General features: G+C 43.1%; 1 protein-coding gene across 50 annotated transcripts in view; it reads right to left on the bottom strand.

Annotated features, from left to right (window-relative positions):
- CLASP1 (cytoplasmic linker associated protein 1) overlaps nt 1–18,683 on the bottom strand; it is a 293,720-nt gene that overhangs the window by 249,768 nt on the left and 25,269 nt on the right. For all 50 annotated transcript variants that reach the window (XM_070071085.2, XM_089329376.1, XM_070071086.2 and 47 more), the window contains exon 2: nt 1,411–1,893. In XM_070071085.2, coding sequence (XP_069927186.1) covers nt 1,411–1,605 — 195 coding nt within the window. In that variant the 5' untranslated portion in view covers nt 1,606–1,893. The remainder of the gene's footprint in view (nt 1–1,410; nt 1,894–18,683) is intronic.

Below are 18,683 nucleotides of genomic sequence, written 5' to 3'. Positions count from 1 at the left end.
CTGGCGCCACGGCTCAATAGGCTAATCCTCTGCTTTGCGGCGGCGCCGGCACACCGGGTTCTAGTCCCGGTCAGGGCGTCGGATTCTGTCCCGGTTGCCCCTCTTCCAGGCCAGCTCTCTGCTGTGGCCCTGGAGTGCAGAGAGGAAGGCCCAAGTCTTTGGGCCCTGCACCCGCAGGGGAGACCAGGAGAAGCACCTGGCTCCTGGCTTCTGATCAGCACGATGCGCCGGCCGCAGTGCGCCGGCCGCGGCGGCCATTGGAGGGTGAACCAACGGCAAAAGGAAGACCTTTCTCTCTGTCTCTCTCTCTCACTGTCCACTCTGTCTGTCAAAAATAAAAAAAAAATAAATAAATAAGTAAAATAAATAGAATATAAGCTCAGTTTCCAAAGACAGATAAGGATAAATTCTATATCCCACTGTAAGTGAAATATTAGGGCCTTAGGCAACACCCTTAAAGTATAAAGCCTGATTGCCCTTAGATGAGAGGCTGAGGTTTAATATATCTGGAAAATAGAGCTTACACTATAGCAAATAAGGGAATCCTGTAAGCACCACTTTCCAAGTCCAAACCAATCTCAGAAGACTGAATCAATGAGAAAGCACCAAAAACTCTGCTCCTGTAAGCCCCCTGACAATGTCCACAGCAACTATCAGTAGGTACACACACAGCCCACAGTTCCTTCCAGTTCAACCTTGATCCACAGCAACCATCCTCCTGACAAAGTAAAAGGGACAAGGAAGTATGCAGAGAAAGAGAATGATACTTCCTCAGCACTTGAAGACCCACACAGTCTTTGAATGGTAAAATGGTCAATCTTCACAACTCATTTAGGCCACAGAACCCTGACCCCTTCAACTCACACTTCCCACCAAGGGTGCACGAAGAGCCTTAATCTCTAGAACCCAAAAGATCTCCTCTATGCCACTGACCACAGTCAGAGAAGAGTCCTTGACAACTCATGCTATCTCTGGCCAGCTGGCTGAGCTGACCTCAGAGCAGTAAGCTGAAGGCAGAACACTCTGCACATCCCATTGCCAATGCAATCCCGCAGAGAAAATTAGTCAAGGCACTTGTTATTCATGAACAGCCACTTATCAAGGTCTCATGACCCACTCACTGCAAGACACACCACAAACATGAACTTCAAGGCTGCAAATGCTTGTAAACTTTCCAGCATACAGGCTTCTCCTCACCCAGATGTTCACTTGGCATTCCAAAGTGCATAAAGATACGGATTTTTTTTTTATCTTGAATAAAAATCAAAGAAAACTCCACGTGCTCTAGAATAAAATATCTAAGAGCCATGAGCCAAAAAAGTAAATTAATGGAAGCCAAGGAATCACGCTGATTGCTCATGAAGGATTTTTTAAGGACCAATTTTGATTTAACAAGGCAACTCAACTTACCTTGTAATTGCTAGAGTTCACCCAAGAGGTAGCAAGTCCATCCACAAGCTTATCTAACATGGTCTGGTCATGCTCAAGGTCGGCAGACTTCTGTTTATCTGAGAAATAGTCTATAAGTTCTTGGCCAACCTGCAGTCGTTTCCCCACATCCTTTTGCAACACCTGTGCCAGGCAGGACTCCATGCGAGGCTCCATGGTGGAATTCAAATCCAGATCCAGCAAAGGCTAGAGGGCAGTCAGGATGACTCCCTCCCAGTACCCGTATCTGGGAAGCTGCCTCTTTGTTTGCTGAAGGTTACTAAGAGCCTGTGTTTCAAAGATGCAATCTGGGGAATGGCAACAATGCACCATGTGTGTCTGAAGAGCAGCTGGAAGGATATTAAAAGTCCAATTTAAATAACTAGCAGGAGATAAAGGAGTGAGTGGCAGAGTGATGTTCTTCTACTACTGGGTTTGAAATACTTCATAATTCAGCAGTCCATTCTGAAAAATAAGAGGACGAGAATGACAAATCAGCACAAATAACACAACACTCAAATGTTATGAAACAGTAAATCAAAGACAAAGCAATTCACGCTACAGAACTGTTTAGAATCACAAGCGAAGTGAGAAACTGGAATGCTTGGCAACCATATTGGACTAACATAATTATTATTTTTATCTTGAAGAACACTGAAGCCCAAAGCTACACAGTTGGTAGGCTGATGCTTTTCACACCTTTCCAGCTTGGGAATACACCAGGCAGGACAGCAATCTTCTGCTTTCACTAGCATATTTATTTGTAGCTTAAATTTTGCCTCTCACCAAAGTTGACCACCACTCTGTCTAAACTATGGTAGGCTTGCAGCTTACTGCTTCCCTCAGTCTTCTAAAAAATCAAGTACTACAAATGGAGCAGACTCCAGAGAAACAAGGTGGACCAAAGTGTCCAGTGTGGTCACATCAACCAAAGTCAAAGGTTGTACCTGCATCACAATTCTTGCTCAGCAACATTACAGTGGAGTGAGATGAAGTCCCTGCCCCTACCTTCCCAAGCAAAGAAAAGAGAGAGACAAAAAAGAAAGCAACATTATTCTGACCAGCTATTGAAACAGTATTCTCAGCTGACAAACACATCATTTGGGCCTAGTGTTTTGAAAAAATCAGATTTCAAAATCATGTTTGTGTATGGCAAAACACATGATACATAAACACTACCAATTTTTTTCTAATTAGACAAACTGTACAAGCTGCTTAGTTAACCTACAGCTGCAGGAACAATTGAACACATTTGTATCTTACTCCAATTCCTTCTAAAGCCATGATAATATCTTTCATTCTAAAACAAGAAGACACATAGGAAACCTTTATTCATGATACAGCAACTCCTTCATATTGAATGAAATTGAAGTATTCTTCACAATAACAGTAAATCTCAACTTTAAAAGGTTTTATATTGGAGTGCCTGAGTGCAAATCCTGGCTCCACTCCCAATTTCACCTCCCTACTAATGCACACCTTGGGAGACAGCAATGATGGCTCAAACACTTGGGTCCCTGTCACCCATGCAGTAGATTCAAACTGGGCTTCTGGCTTACAAGTTGTTACAGGCATTTGGGGAGTGAACAATGTATGTAGGAGCAGTTGATCTCAAACTCTCAATCTCTCTCCCCCACCACCTATTAGACAAAATGAAAATAAATAAATACAGAAATCTTTTAAAAAGGTTCTCTTGTAACTCTGTCTCACAAATCAAGCAAATTTAGGGTTCTGTGTTTCTCTACCTCCTGACAACACCCCATTGCCACCAAGTCACAGAATCACAGATTCTGTTAATCACTAGGAATCATTTAAATGAAGACATCAAATGAGGAAAATCCTCCTTCAAAGCCTGGCATATGGCTATCTACCTTCTATTTGCTTCTAGTCATGCAGGGGGTGGGAAGCAATGGCATTCAACAAGACTCACTACCTCAAAGAACAATCCTTTCTTAACTAAGGGGATATCTGTTTAGGCCCTTTTACCCAGGTAGTTATTCAAATACATAAAACAGCTATTATCCTTCATTCCAATATTCATTCCAAAGAGAAACTCCAGATCCTTAATCAGCTATTACATTGGACTAAGGAAAGTATCAATGATATGGGAAACTCGAGAATCGACAGCCCAACAAGTAGATCAATCATCAGGCTATAGTAGATTAAAAATGGCCACAAATTCTTTGCTACTCTTCTCCTGTCCCCTCCTACAGTGACTCTCTGAGCTTGGCCCTGTGAACTGCTTTGGCCAGTGGGTAATTCAGCAACTGTAAAAGCAAGCAGAGGCTTGATATACTTGAAATACTGCCTGGGATGGCAATACTAAAAGGTCTAGAACTGGAACAAGAGAGGTCATGTGGAGGAAAACCAACATGCTCCAACCAACAGCCAGCAGCAACTACCAGACACGTATGTGAAGCCACCTGGAATATCTAGCCCTTACATTCATCACAGCTGCACAAATAAATTCAAGGAATTAAGCACACAAACCACTAACTAGCCAAATAACAGGATCACAAAAAAACAGTATTTCAATATTGTTTTAGGCCACTAAGTTTACAGTGGTTTGCTATACAGTGGTAGATAACTGATACATTACTTCTTCCCCTAAACAGCTCTTCTATCCTCAATGAGAATTTCATGTCTTACTCCTTTGAAAGGTCTAAAAGCAACAATACTAGCCAATAATAATAAAGCCATTTTAAAGCATCTAGCTTCTACACTAGGTGTCAGGTGCTGTACTAAGTGACTATATATACTACTTCTAATTCCTCAACCAATTCCATAAAGGAAGTTTTAAACTCCCTATTTTATAAATGAAGAAACTGAGTGAAGTAAGGGTAAGTAATATCCCAAGTAAGTAATATCACTGCATGGGAAGTGAGTTTCCTTTCCTCATTTGCAAACCCTCAGTATTAGAAGTCTGGACCATTTCTGTTCTGATTTAGAGAAAGAAGGTCAGACTTTGTGCTTAGGACGTTGTCTCATGTTATGAGGCAACAAGCAAGAAAGCAAAGTCTCCATTCCTTAAGTAAACACTAGCGAAGATTTTCTTTGTTCAACTATCCACTATGAAAAATTTTATTTACTTATTTATTATTTATTTGAAAGAGAGGAAGAGAAAGAGATATCCCATTTGTCGGTTCATTCCACAAATGCCCACCACAACAGCTGGGGCCGGGCAAAGCTAATGCCAGAAGCCAAGAACTCAGTTCAGGCCTCCCAAGTGGGTGGCAGGAACCCAAGTACCTGAGTCATTGCCTGCTACCTCCCACAGTAGGCATTATCAGTAAGCTAGAATCTAAAGCAGAGCCAGGACTCGAACCCAGGCACTCCAATAAGAGATGTGGGTGTTCCAAGCAGCAACTTTTTTTTTTAACTTTTATTTAATGAATATAGATTTCCAAAGTACAGCTTATGGACTACATTGGCTCCCCCCGCCATGACTTCCCTCCCACCCGCAACCCTCCCATTTCCTGTTCTCTCTCCCCTTCCATTCATATCAAGATTCATTTTCAATTTTCTATATATACAGAAGATCAGTTTAGTATACATTAAGTAAAGATTTCAACAGTTTGCACCCACATAGAAACACAAAGTGAAAAATACTGTTTGAGTACTCGTTATAGCATTAAATCTCAATGTACAGCACATTAAGGACAGAGATCCTACATGAGGAGTAAGTGCACAGTGACTCCTGTTGTTGACTTTACAAATTGACACTCCTGTTTATGGCATCAGTAATCTCCCTATGCTCCAGTCTTGAGTTTCCAAGGCTATGGAAGCCCCTTGAGTTCTCCGACTCTTATCTTATTTAGACAAGGTCATAGTCAAAGTGGAGGTTCTCTCCTCCCTTCAGAGAAAGGTACCTCCTTCTTTGAAGATCTGTTCTTTCCACTGGGATTTCACTCACAGAGATCTTTCATTTAGGTTTTGGTTTTGTTTTGGGTTTTGTTTTTTTTTTTTTTTTTTTTTTTTTTTTTTTTGCCAGAGTGTCTTGGCTTTCCATGCCTGAAATATTGGGGAGTGAACCAACAGATGGAAGACCTCTCTCTCTCTGCCTCTGTGTATCTATGTAAGTCTGGTTTCCAAATAAATAAACTAAATCTTTTTTAAAAAATGAACAAAAAAAAAGCTCATTCATGGGAGTCATTAAAAAAAAAAGACATAATGAAAGGCACTGGCATAAAAGAATAAAGAGGACTTGGTCTCTGCCCTCAGCAAGCTTACGGGACAGCTGTAGGGCCTGGTTAAAATCCCCACAGTTGGTTCTGTAACGGTCATCCGAGAAACTGACGAGATACAGGATTAACTTACAGCAGTGTGATATCAGAAATTACTCAGCATGTAACACTATTTCTAAACCAAAGTAAAGTTCAACTTTCACACATTTCCCAAAATAATAAAAGAAACATAAAAATGTCATAGAAGAAATGGTAGATCAAGTTCAAATACAAAAGCAACTTTTCTTCTCCTTTGTGTATCAGGGTAAGTTTTCTCCTTTAGCAAGCTCTCACAGTGAACACCACAGAACAGCTTAGAATGTCACTCTATCAGTTACCAGTGGAAAGGGACATATTACAGGTATTTCTGAAAAAATGCCCAACTGAAGTAGGCCCTCCCATTCCCCAACATCAATGCCTTCTGCTCACTACAGTGGTTAGGTTCCAAATATCTCAACCCTGTCCTGTCACAGCATCTTGGTCTACAGAAGCGAAACAATAAAAGGTCAAGATGATAGGCCCAGTCATTCTTTTTTACAGCACCTTGGGAAGTAGAAATTAACAGAGGAACTTTTACCAAAACCATAACCCAACTCCGCTGAAGGCCAACAGGAAGACGTTAAAAACCACAGCTTCAACAAGAATGATGAAAAGAACCCTGATGTGTGGGCAGTACTGTGGCAAAGTGGGCTAAACTGCAGTCTGCAGCACAGACATCCCATGAGTACCAGTTAAAGCCTCGGTTGCTCCACTTCCAATCCAGCTCCCTGCTAATGGGCCTGGGAAAGCAGCAAAAGATGGTCCAAGTGCCCCTGCACCCATAAAGGAGACCCAGATGAAGCTCCTGGTTCCTGGCTTCAGATCAGCCCAGCTCTGGCTGTTGTGGCCATTTCGGGAGTGAACCAGCAGATGGAAGACTTCTTTCTCTTTGCCTCTCCCTTTCTGTAACTTTGCCTTCAAATAAATAAATCTTTAAAAAAAATCTCTTGATGTGATCAAAAAAGCAGTAAAGCTAGGAATTTTGGCCTCTGGTCTTGACTCTGCCATTTCCTGAGTGGCACTTGGAGAATTTTGGCTCTCCATGCATTAAATAGATTAGGGACAGAAAACAGCTTGCACAGAACACTTTTAAAAGCTAGCTTCCAACTCCATCCCTTTAATTACCATATGTACCCTGTGTCACTTAGGTACACTATTAATAGAGAACTGTAACAATGACAGATGGAGGCAGAACAGACCTATAAGCTCTGCAACTTCTTAGTCTACTACAGACTTCTCCATAAAAGAAGTTAAAAGTAGAACCATTTTTACTCAGTAGCTTAAAACAACAATGAGTTAATACTTTTCATAAGTGTATGGGTTGGCTGGGCTTGGCTGGGAGGTTCTTATTCTAGTTCTGCCTGGAATCATTCATGTGGCATAGCCATCCATCTGTAGGGTGGCTGTGGCTGAAGAGTCCATGGAGGTGTCGCTTATATATCTGCAGCACTGCTCCTGGCTGCTGGCTGGACCTCTCTCCACTTGTGAGCTCTAGCCATTCATCATACAGCCTAGACTCCATTAGACAGTGGCTGGAGTATTCCAAATGGCAAAGGGGAAGCTGCAAGGCCTCTCAAGGCCTAGGATCCAGATCCTGCACATTACTCTATTGGTAAAAGCAAGTCACGGGCCAGTGGCATGGCTCACTTGGCTAATCCTCCGCCTGTGGCGCCGGCACCTCAGGTTCTAGTCCCAGTTGGGGCACCGGATTCTGTCCTGGTTGCTCCTCTTCCAGTCCAGCTCTCTGCTGTGGCCTGGGAAGGCAGTGGAGTTTGGCCCAAGTGCTTGGGCCCTGCACCCGCATGGGAGACCAAGAGGAAGCACCTGGCTCCTGGATTTGGATAGGCACAGCGTGCCGGCCATAGCAGCCATTTGGGGGTTGAACCAACAGAAGGAAGACCTTTCTCTCTGTCTCTCTCTCTCACTGTCTAACTCTGCCTGTCCAAAAAAAAAAAAAAAAAGTCATAAGGCTAGTAGATGAAAAGTGGGAGGAAATAGATTCTATCTATTAACAAGAGGAGCTGAAAAATATTGTAGCATGTTTTCTAATACAATACACATATATTCAAAAGATATTTACAGAATGAATAAAAACATCCCATGTATCCATTACCAGTTTAGTATCTCAATTACCTTTATTTATAAGCTTTTTAAATAGCACATCTCATGACAGAAAATACAAAAGAAATAACTTCAGTCTATGAGGTGACTTGAAAGAAATTCTATATTCTATCCCTCATAAAAAGGTTATCAATGTAAGAAGCCAACACAAACACAAGATGCACAACTAGTAGCTTTCACAAGCAGAATATTACACCTGTCAAATAAGACTAATGAGAAAGTATTGTGGGAAGAGATGGATTAAGAAGGTGGAGTGGTGCCCGGGCTATGGCGTAGCAGGTAAAGCCGCTGCCTGCAGTACCGGCACCCCATATGGGCGCGGATTCTAGTCCTGGCTGCTCCACCAATCCAGCTCTCTGCTATGGCCTGGGGAAGCAGTGGAGAATGGCCCAACTCCTTGGACCCCTGCACCAGCAGGGGAGACTCAGAGGAAGCTCCAGGCTCCTGACTGCAGATTGGCGCAGCTCCGGCTGTTGTGGCCATTTGGGAGTGAGCCAGTGGATGGAAGACCTCTCTCTCTCTCTCTCTCTCTCTCTCTCTGCCTTTCTGTAACTCTGCCTTTCAAATAAATAAATCTTTAAAAAAATAAAAACAATGAAAAAAGGCCTGGAGTGACTATGCCAAAACTACAGTTACATATACAAGATTCAGCCTGAACTTTATCTTAAATATGGATTGAATATACACCCATATTTTTCCCCTACCAAGTAAGTGGGGAAAAAGTGTAGGCAAAGTAAGGGAGGTAGGAAGGTGTATGGTAAGGCAGACACCTGGGAGACAGGTAAACATTATTATTATCATTTTCATTTTAAAGATAAGCAAATTGAGCAGGCCTTTGGCCTAACAGTTAAGATACCAATTAAGATCCTGTATTTCACTTAGTAAATACATCAGAAGTACCTGGGTTCAAATAGCCATCTCTGGCTCCTACTTCCAGCTTCCTGCTAATGCAAAGCCTGGGAAGCAGAGTGATTACTCTAGTAATTTGGGTTCCTGCCACCTACTAGGGAGTCGTGAATTCTGTTCCTGGCTTCAGACTTCAGTCCAAGCTGAGAAACATTAAAGAAATTTAGGGAGTGAACAACTACGCCCATTAAACAAAAATAAAAAGTTTAAAAAAAAGAAAAAATTTTAAAGCTAAAAAAATAAAAGTTCAGAGAAGTTAAAAACAAACAAACAAAGAAATAAAAAACAACTCTCCCCAAGGTTTTGAAGCTACTGAACCATCAGGCAGTCATTTAAAACCAGATCTGCCTGGCTCCAAAGTTCACGTTGTTCCTACTATATTACTGCCTCACTGAAAGTCCCAAACATGAGTACTCACTAACTGTTCAAAATAAATACGTTAAATAGATAAATGATCTGAAACATAAGAAGTAGAAAAAGGGGGCCGGTGTTGTGGCGCACCAGGTTAAGCCACCACCTGCGACACCAGGTTCTGTACTGCAGTGCTGGTTCGAGTCTCAGTTGCTCTGCTTCAAATCCAGCTCCCAGCAAATGCAATTGGGAAGTCAGTGGAAGATGCCCCAAGTATTGGGGCCACTGCCAACTATACGGGAAACCCAGATGAAGCTGCAAGCTTCTGGCTTCTGCCTGGCACAGCCCTGGCTGTTGCAGCCACTTGGGAAGTGAAAAGGCAGAGTAAAGCTCTCTCTCTCTGTCTCTCCCTCTCTGTCACTCTGCCTTTCAAATAAATCTTAAAAAATAAAAAGTAGAGAACTGAGAAACAAGAAGTCAAAGCACAAGTAAAGCACTTAGGAAGCTTTCATAAAATAATATCAAATTATCAAGAGGCACAATTTAAAGGGCTGGCATGTGATACAGGGAGTTAAGCCACAGCCTGCAGTGCCAGCATCCCATATGGGTGCTGGTTTGAGTCCCGGCTGCTCCGCTTTCTATCCAGCTCCGTGCTAACGTGCCTAAGAAAGCAGTGGAAAATGGCCCAGGTGCTTGGGTCCCTGCACCCATATGGGAGACCCAGAAGAAGCTCCTGGCTTCCTAGCTTTGGACTGGCCAAGCTCTAGCTGTTGTGGCCATTTGGGGAGTCAACCAGCAGATAGCAGATCTCTCTCTGTAACTCTGCCTTTCAAACAAATAAATCTTAAAGAAGCACAACTTAAATTACAAGAACCAGTTAACCATTAACTACACTGAAATTCTCCCTGAAAAAATAATGCAGAAAATAGGTATAATATCTTAAAAGTCATCTTTAGAAGGCAGAAATTAGCAGAAGTTATTCACAAAGTCAAATGCAGGATGTTTCCAACAATATGACAGCCTTTTCTGCACTACAATCATTTTTGTGACAATTACAATAAAATAACAGAAGATGATGTCACATCCTGCCAGCAGGAAGTCTCTTCTTACTCTAGCTGTTCCTTCTATTCTTCCCTTTTCTTTCTTTCTCCCACAATCCCACTCACTGGCAGGCTCATACATTCACTCAGTGAACAAGCACTGATTCTGCCTACAATGTGACAGGTGTCATACTATGCCAGTGAGAAATCACAGAAAGTAAGACTTGGTCAAGGTCCTTCCTGGCTCCCTCCCTATCACCTCTTATTTTCATTATTAGCTCCCACATCCTCTCCTTTCTGCCTCCTCTGACTTTTAACTTTCAGCCTTCCAGTTGTCTTATCTCCAGAAGCAGCAATTTCTACTCTCCCGACTCACTCCCAGCAACTTAAAATAGTCCTCTAAATCACCATCTTTAAAAAGCCTCTCTTGAGCTCACATGCTTTCCTCAATGGCACCACTGAGAGAGGGGCTTCTTTAGGCAGTTACTATACCAGCCACCTCCAAGGGGATTTGGCTTCCTCCCTACCCGGCTCCACCAGAGCTGGTCTTGTCAGCATCACATCTCCAAGTAAAATTTCTTCCGTGTTTAACTAACTTCCCTTCTCAGCAGCATTCCTTTTTGAAAAATTCTCCACTTTTGTGAAGATAAATGATCCTGCATTCCAGCTATCTCTCTCTGGCTGTACTTGCTCAAGTTTCTTTTTTATTTTATTTCTAAGATTTATTTATTTGAAAGGTAGAGTTATAGATAGAGGTGGGGGGAAAGACAGAGAGAGAGATCTTCCATCTGCTGTTTCACTCCCAAAATGGCCACAATGGCCAGAGCTGAGCTGATCCAAAGCCAGGAGCCAGAAGCTTCTTCCAGGCCTCTCAAGTGGGTGTGGGGACCCACGTACTTGCGCCATCTGCCGCTACTTTCCCTGGCATTGGATTGGAAGTGGAGTAGCTGGAACTCGAACTGGCACCCATAAAGATGCCGGCACTGCAGGTGTAGCTTAACCTACTATACCACAGCACTGCCCCTCAAGTTTCTTTATCTATACCCAGCTTCCAGAGCTCTGACTGTGTGCAGGTTTAGGCCAATGTTTCTTGTCACAGATCAGTTCAAAACAATCAGCATTCATTCCAATGACTTCAAAAGTTGCCCATAAACTCATTTCTCCTAAACTTGTAACTCTAGGACATATACACTGGACTTCTTTTGGTTTCAAATTCTTTGCCACTTCAGGGCCTTTGTTCACACCCTTTCTTTTGCCAGAAATACTCTTTTTACACCTACTTTGGCCTGTCTCTTTTTCATTGTGAATGCCATCTACTCAGAGAGTCCTTAGATCACCCTAGGGAGCTCCTTTGTCACTGCAACCTATTCTTTCTTCAAACACTCAGGACAGCTACAATTCTTTAAAAAAAAAAAAAAAAGATTTTATTTATTTATTTGAGAGGTAGAGTTACAGACAGTGAGAGGGAGAGACAGAGAGAGAGAATCTTCCTTCTGTTGGTTCATTCCCCAAATGGCCACAATGGCCGGAGCTGAGCCAATCCGAAGCCAGGAGCCAGGTACTTCTTCCCAGTCTCCCATGTGGGTGCAGGGGCCCAAGGACTTGGGCCATCCTCTACTGCTTTCTCAGGCCATAGCAGAGAGCTGAATTGGAAGAGGAGCAGCCGGGACTAGAACTGGCGCCCATATGGGATGCAGATGCCGCAGGCAGAGGATTAACCTACTACGCCACAGCGCCAGCCCCAACAAACTACAATTCTATTATGTGTTTGTTTAGCTATTTACTGTCAACCTCAAGTAGGTGAGGACTTTGTTCATTCTGGTCACCTAATGCCTACCACCATGCCTATTATAAACAAGGCACATGCAAAAAATACTTGTGCAATCAATAAAGTTTGCTTGAGTTGAATATCAATGAACAGTCACTCGCAGTCAATTAAGTTCTATCTTCTCTTGTGGAGTAGATGTTAAGAAGAAAAAAAAAAAAAAAACTCCAGGTAAAAACAATGTGCAAATGCATAGGAACAAAGCACAAACACAAGAGATTGTGGCCTGTTCAGAGGGAAAACAGTAGTCTGGAAAGGCCAGAGCACTGTTCCCCACTGTGGATATTGCTAACCCCCACCCATGGCATGAGGTGGGATAGTTATTATAAAAGGATGTCTAAGGAGCTGGTGCTGCAGCGCAGCATGTTAAAGCCCTGGCCTGAAGCACCAGCATCTCATATGGGCGCCGGTTTGAGTCCTGGCTGCTCCACTTCCGATCCAGCTCTCTGCTGTGGCCTGGGAAAGCAGTAGAAGATGACCCAAGTCCTTGGACATTTGCACCCACGTGGGAGACTGGAAGAAGCTCCTGGCTCCTGGATTCGGATCAGCACAGCTCCAGCCGCTGCGGCCATCTGAGGAGTGAACCAGCGGATGGAAGACCTGACTCTCTCTCTCTCTCTCTCTCTGTGTAACTCTGACTTTCAAATAAATAAATAAATCTTTTTAAAAAGGAGTGGTGAGGAGGGCGCAGTGGCACAGTATGTTAATTCTCTGCCTGCCGCACAAGCATCCCATATGGGCGCCGGTTCTAGTCCTGGCTGCTCTGCTTCCGATCCAGCTCTCTGCTAAGGCCTGGGAAAGCAGTAGAGGATGGCCCAAGTCCTTGGGCCCCTGCGCCTATGTGGGAGACTGGAAGAAGCTCCTGGCTTCAGATCAGCACAGCTCCAGCCAATGCGGCCATTTGGGAGTGAACCAACGGATGGAAGACCTTTCTCTCTTTCTGTCTCTCCCTGTTACTGTCTGTAACTCTACCTCTCAAATAAATGAATAAAATCTTTAAAAATTTTTTAAAAATAAAAAAGGATATCTGAGGATTTTTCTATACATACACTAAGCATTATCCATGAAGTGAGAAAGTATTCTTACTCATATTTTCAAGCTTACATGTTTGGACTATGAATATTTAAGATCCAAAGGTAATACAATGTTTCTAATTTTTATTTTTATTTTTTTTTTTATTATTTTTTTTTTGACAGGCAGAGTGGACAGTGAGAGAGAGACAGAGAGAAAGGTCCTCCCTTGCCGTTGGTTCACCCTCCAATGGCCGCCGCGGCCGGCGCGCTGCGGCCGGCGCACCGCGCTGATCCGATGGCAGGAGCCAGGAGCCAGGTGCTCTTCCTGGTCTCCCATGGGGTGCAGGGCCCAAGCACCTGGGCCATCCTCCACTGCACTCCCTGGCCACAGCAGAGGGCTGGCCTGGAAGAGGGGCAACCGGGACAGAATCCGGCGCCCCGACCGGGACTAGAACCCGGTGTGCCGGCGCCGCTAGGCGGAGGATTAGCCCAGTGAGCCGCGGCGCCGGCCTCTAATTTTTATTTTTAACTTGATATTTTTTTCCCAATCAACAGATACTAGAAATTCTACTTAAATAAAGCTTTGTGACACTAGACACTCTAAAAAAGTACAGGGAAATACCAGCAGGCGTTAGGTGAGCAGCTAAGTCACCACTTGAGATGTGTTGCTCCCCCTCTTCGCGGAGGAACGACACAGGACCCTGTGCTGTTCTTTTGTCTTCTCGGCCCTTCCCGGGTTTGCTGCTGGTTCTTCCCGGGTTGGCTACCGACCCTTCCACCTCCGTGGAAGGGCGGTTCCCCCTGCCACTTTCCCCACTTCCGCGGGGGAGCGGCACACCACCGGCCGGCTCTCTCGGGGGCTGCTCAGATGTTCCTCAGGTGTTCCCCTTAGATGTTCCCGGTGCATGTTGTCTCTCTCCTCCTTTATAGTCCTCTTCCACCAATCCCAACTCTGCTACCCACACGCCGAGTACACTGCTCTCCTCCAATCAGGAGCAGGATCAGCTCCTGCAGGTCATCACTCAAGTTATCGAGAGGCAGCTGCATAGAAGCTGTTTACTCTTGGCTGGCGCCGCGGCTCACTAGGCTAATCCTCCGCCTAGCGGCGCCGGCACACCAGGTTCTAGTCCCAGTCAGGGCGCCGGATTCTGTCCCAGTTGCCCCTCTTCCAGGCCAGCTCTCTGCTGTGGCCAGGGAGTGCAGTGGAGGATGGCCCAGGTGCTTGGGCCCTGCACCCTATGGGAGACCAGGAAAAGCACCTGGCTCCTGGCTCCTGCCATCGGATCAGCGCGGTGCGCCGGCCGCAGCGCGCCAGCCGCGGCGGCCATTGGAGGGTGAACCAACGGCAAAGGAAGACCTTTCTCTCTGTCTCTCTCTCTCACTGTCCACTCTGCCTGTCCAAAAAAAAAAAAAAAAAAAAAAAGAAGCTGTTTACTCCTCTCCCAGTGCCATATTGTGGGAGAGCAGATGCATAGAATAAGTCTTAATTCCAGTAACTTAGTCTAGTCCGAGTTGCTCCCCACAGAGATGTTTAATATTCCACATTAGTCCTGGCTAATTCACTTCCAATCATGCTTCCTGCTAATGTGCACCCTGGGCAGCAATAGGTGATGGCTCAAGTAGTTGGGTCCCTGACACCCACATGAAAGACCTGGATGGAGTTCTGGGCTTCTGGATTTAACCCGGACCAGCCCTGGCTTTTTATAGGCATTTAGGAAGTAAACCAGCAGATCTGTCTCTGTCTCTCTGCCTTTCTAATAAAAAGGAAAAAAAAAAAAGGCATAAAACTGTCAGTCAGGCACAGAGCAGAAAGGTTGCAGCAGACAAAGCCCAAAAGTCAATAGTGCTTTGGCCTTACAAGAACCCTGCACAAATCATCTCTGAATAGCAGAATCAGGAGATTGGTTGGATATATATTAACCTTGGAATGATCATTAAAATTAAGCTGGAAGTAATTGAGTGATCACAATAATATTGTAAGAAAAACGTTAAACACTCTCTCTCACCCATTCCAGTGTGCACAATTAACTACAATGTAATCATCACAAAATATAATTATAATGTAAATGTCAAAAATGAGCAAAACATTCAGATTCACCATATTACATTTAAAAGGCAGATCAAAGGGACCAGCAAAGCCACTACCTGTAATGCCTGCATCTCATAATAGGTGCTTATCCAAGTCCCGGCTGCTTCACCTCAGATCCAGCTCCCTGTTAATGGCCTGGGAAAAGCGATGGAAGATGGCCCAAGTACTTGGGCCCCACCACTGATGTGGGAGACTCAGATGAAGTTCCTAGCTCCTGGCTTCAGCCTATTTGTGGTGGCCACTGGTGGGGGAGTGAACCTGCAAATGGAAGATATCTCTCTCTCTTTTTCCCTCCTTCTCTCTCTGTATTTCTGGCTTTCAAATAAATAAATAAAATCTTTTATTATATATATATATATATATATATATATAAATAATAAACGTCTTATAGGTAGATAGATAAAGTCAAGCTGGCCAAGGAAGGAAGGAAGGAAGAAAATTGGAAAAAGTACCACACAGAGGTCAGGTAAGATATTCAGAATAGTTAATGTTCACCTTCATTAGTATTTGCCTTCATTAATGAAGTAACTTTTTTTCTAATTCTTTCAGATAATTTCAATTTTTTCCCTGTAAAAGTGTAAAATACATTTTATTTGCCTTCTCTGTGTCAGCTTGATCACACTGGATAAATTACTTCTATTTTTGTTCTACTCCTCCAAACTCCATCAGAAATGAAGCAAGAATTGCGGAAGCTCAGTCATAGGTAGGTAAGGGTTTGCGGTACTATTCCTTACTTTTGTATGTGTTTGAAATCAAAGCTTTTTATAATTTCTAATTTAATCAAAAGAATTGTAAAGCTTATGAGAAAAAACTCTGCAACAAAATTTTAAAGAAACAAAATAAGATGTGAAATTGTATTAAGTTATATATGGTATTATACAGTTTATGTGTGAAAACTTAAAGCACAAAAAGAGGGTAAAATACTGAAGTAAAGTCTGAGTAATAAGATCATGAGTGCTTCTCTCTTCTACTTAGTAATTTCTTCTACTTTTCATATTTTCTAAAAAGAAAAATAAATATTTATAGGTCTCAAAATGGAGTGGTTATTTAATGATATCAATTTTATTCATCCAAAAACAACTATCAGTCAAAACTAACTGGAAATAAGGATTTTTCACTTTTTTTACACACTGTTGATTTTTCTTCCTCCCATGAAAAATAAAGATATATACAAAGCTAATATCAGTATCAACATACTCAACTGTATAGGAGAGAATAATAATATACATTACAGCCTTCCAAGGAAGGGCCTTCCATGGAGATAAGAGCACTGGCAGAGAAACGACTTAGTAGGGAGAGAGGCAGCATCACAGACACACAGTGTGACCAACAAGTAGGCTCCTCGAGAAACAGAGACTGTGAATGTCCAATCTCTCAGCAATTCATTTCTATCATGTTTTACAGAGAACTTCATTTACTAGTCTTGGTCAAACAGCATTCTTTTTCATTTCTGCTTACTATACTAATGAAAAACAGATCACTAAGCCTAACTAACTTCTTACATGATTTTTAGTTTTTTTATTTATTTTATATATTTGAAAGGCAAATAGAGAAATATCTTCCATCTGCTGGTTCATTCCCCAAATGCCTACAACAGCTGGGTTAGGCCAGGCCAAAGCCAGGACCTCAAACTGGGTGTCCCTTGTGGGTGGCAGGGACCCAAGAACTTGATTCATCATCTGCTGCCTCTCAGGATGTGCATTAGCAGGATGCTGGATCAGAAGCAGAGGCAAGACTCCAACCCAGGCACTTTGATATGGGATGCAGGGGTCCCAAGAAGCAGCTTAAACCACTGTACCACAATGCCTGCCCCTTACATGATTTTCTAACAAGCTTTTTTACATAATGCATACCATTAAATTCACCTTTTTAAAGTATAAAATTCAGTTTTTATTATATTCACAAAGTTATACAACCATCATCACAAATTCTAGAACTTATCAAACCAAATGAAACCCCAGCATTCTTTAAGTCACTCCCATCCTCTCTTTCTCCAAGTCTATGAAAATCAATAATCTACTTTATATCTCAACAGATTTGCCTATTGTGAGTTCTTTTCATGGACATATTGGCCATTTGGACATCATCTTTGAAGAATCATCTAATCAAATCCTTTGCTCATTTTTTTTTTTTTTTTTGACAGGCAGAGTGGACAGTGAGAGAGAGACAGAGAGAAAGGTCTCCCTTTGCCGTTGGTTCACCCTTCAATGGCCGCTGCGGCCGGCACACTGTGGCCGGTGCACCGCGCTGATCCAAAGCCAGGAGCCAGGTGCTTCTCCTGGTCTCCCATGTGGGTGCAGGGCCCAAGCACTTGGGCCATCCTTCACTGCACTCCCTGGCCACAGCAGAGAGCTGGCCTGGAAGAGGGGCAACCGGGACAGATCCAGCGCCCAGACCGGGACTAGAACCTGGTGTGCCGGCCGCCGCAAGGCGGAGGATTAGCCTATTGAGCCTCGGCGCCGGCCCCTTTGCTCATTTTTAAACTGGGTTATATATTTCTTTTTATTGTTGATTACAGCAGGTTTTTTTTTTTTTTTCATATACTCTGGATGAAAGTCCTTTATCCAATGTATGATTTGCAATAGCTTCTCTCATTCTATGGGCTACCTTTTCATTTTCTCTTTTTTTAAATATTTTAACATGTATTTCTGTGTGTGTGTGAAGACTTATTTAGCTATTTGAAAGTCTGAGTTACACAGAGAGAGAAGGAGAGGCAGAGGCAGAGGTGGGGCGGGGGGGAAGAGGTCTTCCATCTGCTGGTTCACTCCCGATATGGCCACAATGGCCGGAGCTGAGCCAATCCGAAGCCAGGAGCCAGGAGCTTCTTCCAGGTCTCCCACGTGGGTGCAGGGGCCCAAGGACTTGCGCCATCCTCTACTGCTTTCCCAGGCCACAGCAGAGAGCTAGATCAGAAGCAGAGCAGCCAGGACTTGAACCAGCACCCATATGGGATGCCAACACTGCAGGCGGCAGCTTTACCCGCTACACCATAGCGCCAGCCCCTATCTTTTCATTCTCTAAACGGTGTTATTCTAATCAAAGTTTTTAATTTTGATGAAGACCAATTTATCTTTCTTCTTTTATTACTGGTGCCATACCCAAGAAACCATTACCATTTTATTCATAATAAAAAAAAAAGATATTACTGCCAAACCCAAGGACATGAAGATTCACACACATGTTTTAAGACTTTTACAGATTCAGATCTTACATTTAGGTCTATGATTGATTTTGAGTTAATTTGTATATACAAATAAGGTAGGGTTCCAAACTCATGATTTTGCATTTGGATATTCATTTGTTTAAAAAACTGTTCTTTCCCCACTAATTGTCCTTGCAAGCTTGTTGAAAACCAATTTTGACCATAAATGTAAAGGTTTATTTCTGGACTCTGATTCTATTCCACTCATTTTTCTTGTCTGTTCTTTACAGCAGTACCAGACTTTCTTGATTACTGTAGCTTTGCTGTAATGAAAGTACTTCAACTTTGTTCATTTTCAAGATAGCTTTGGTTGTACTGGGACCTCTGCATTTCCACATGAATTTTAAGATCAGGCCATCAATTTCTACAAAACAGGCAGCTGGGATTTTAATTGAATCTGTAGACAAACCCAGGAAGTACTGCCATCATAAAAATATTAAGTCTTC

This window comes from Oryctolagus cuniculus, chromosome 3, assembly GCF_051225735.1.
Source record: "Oryctolagus cuniculus isolate XC-2025 breed Fujian yellow rabbit chromosome 3, ASM5122573v1, whole genome shotgun sequence".
NCBI lineage: Eukaryota > Metazoa > Chordata > Mammalia > Lagomorpha > Leporidae > Oryctolagus > Oryctolagus cuniculus.
This window is presented reverse-complemented; position numbering and strand designations above follow the sequence as displayed.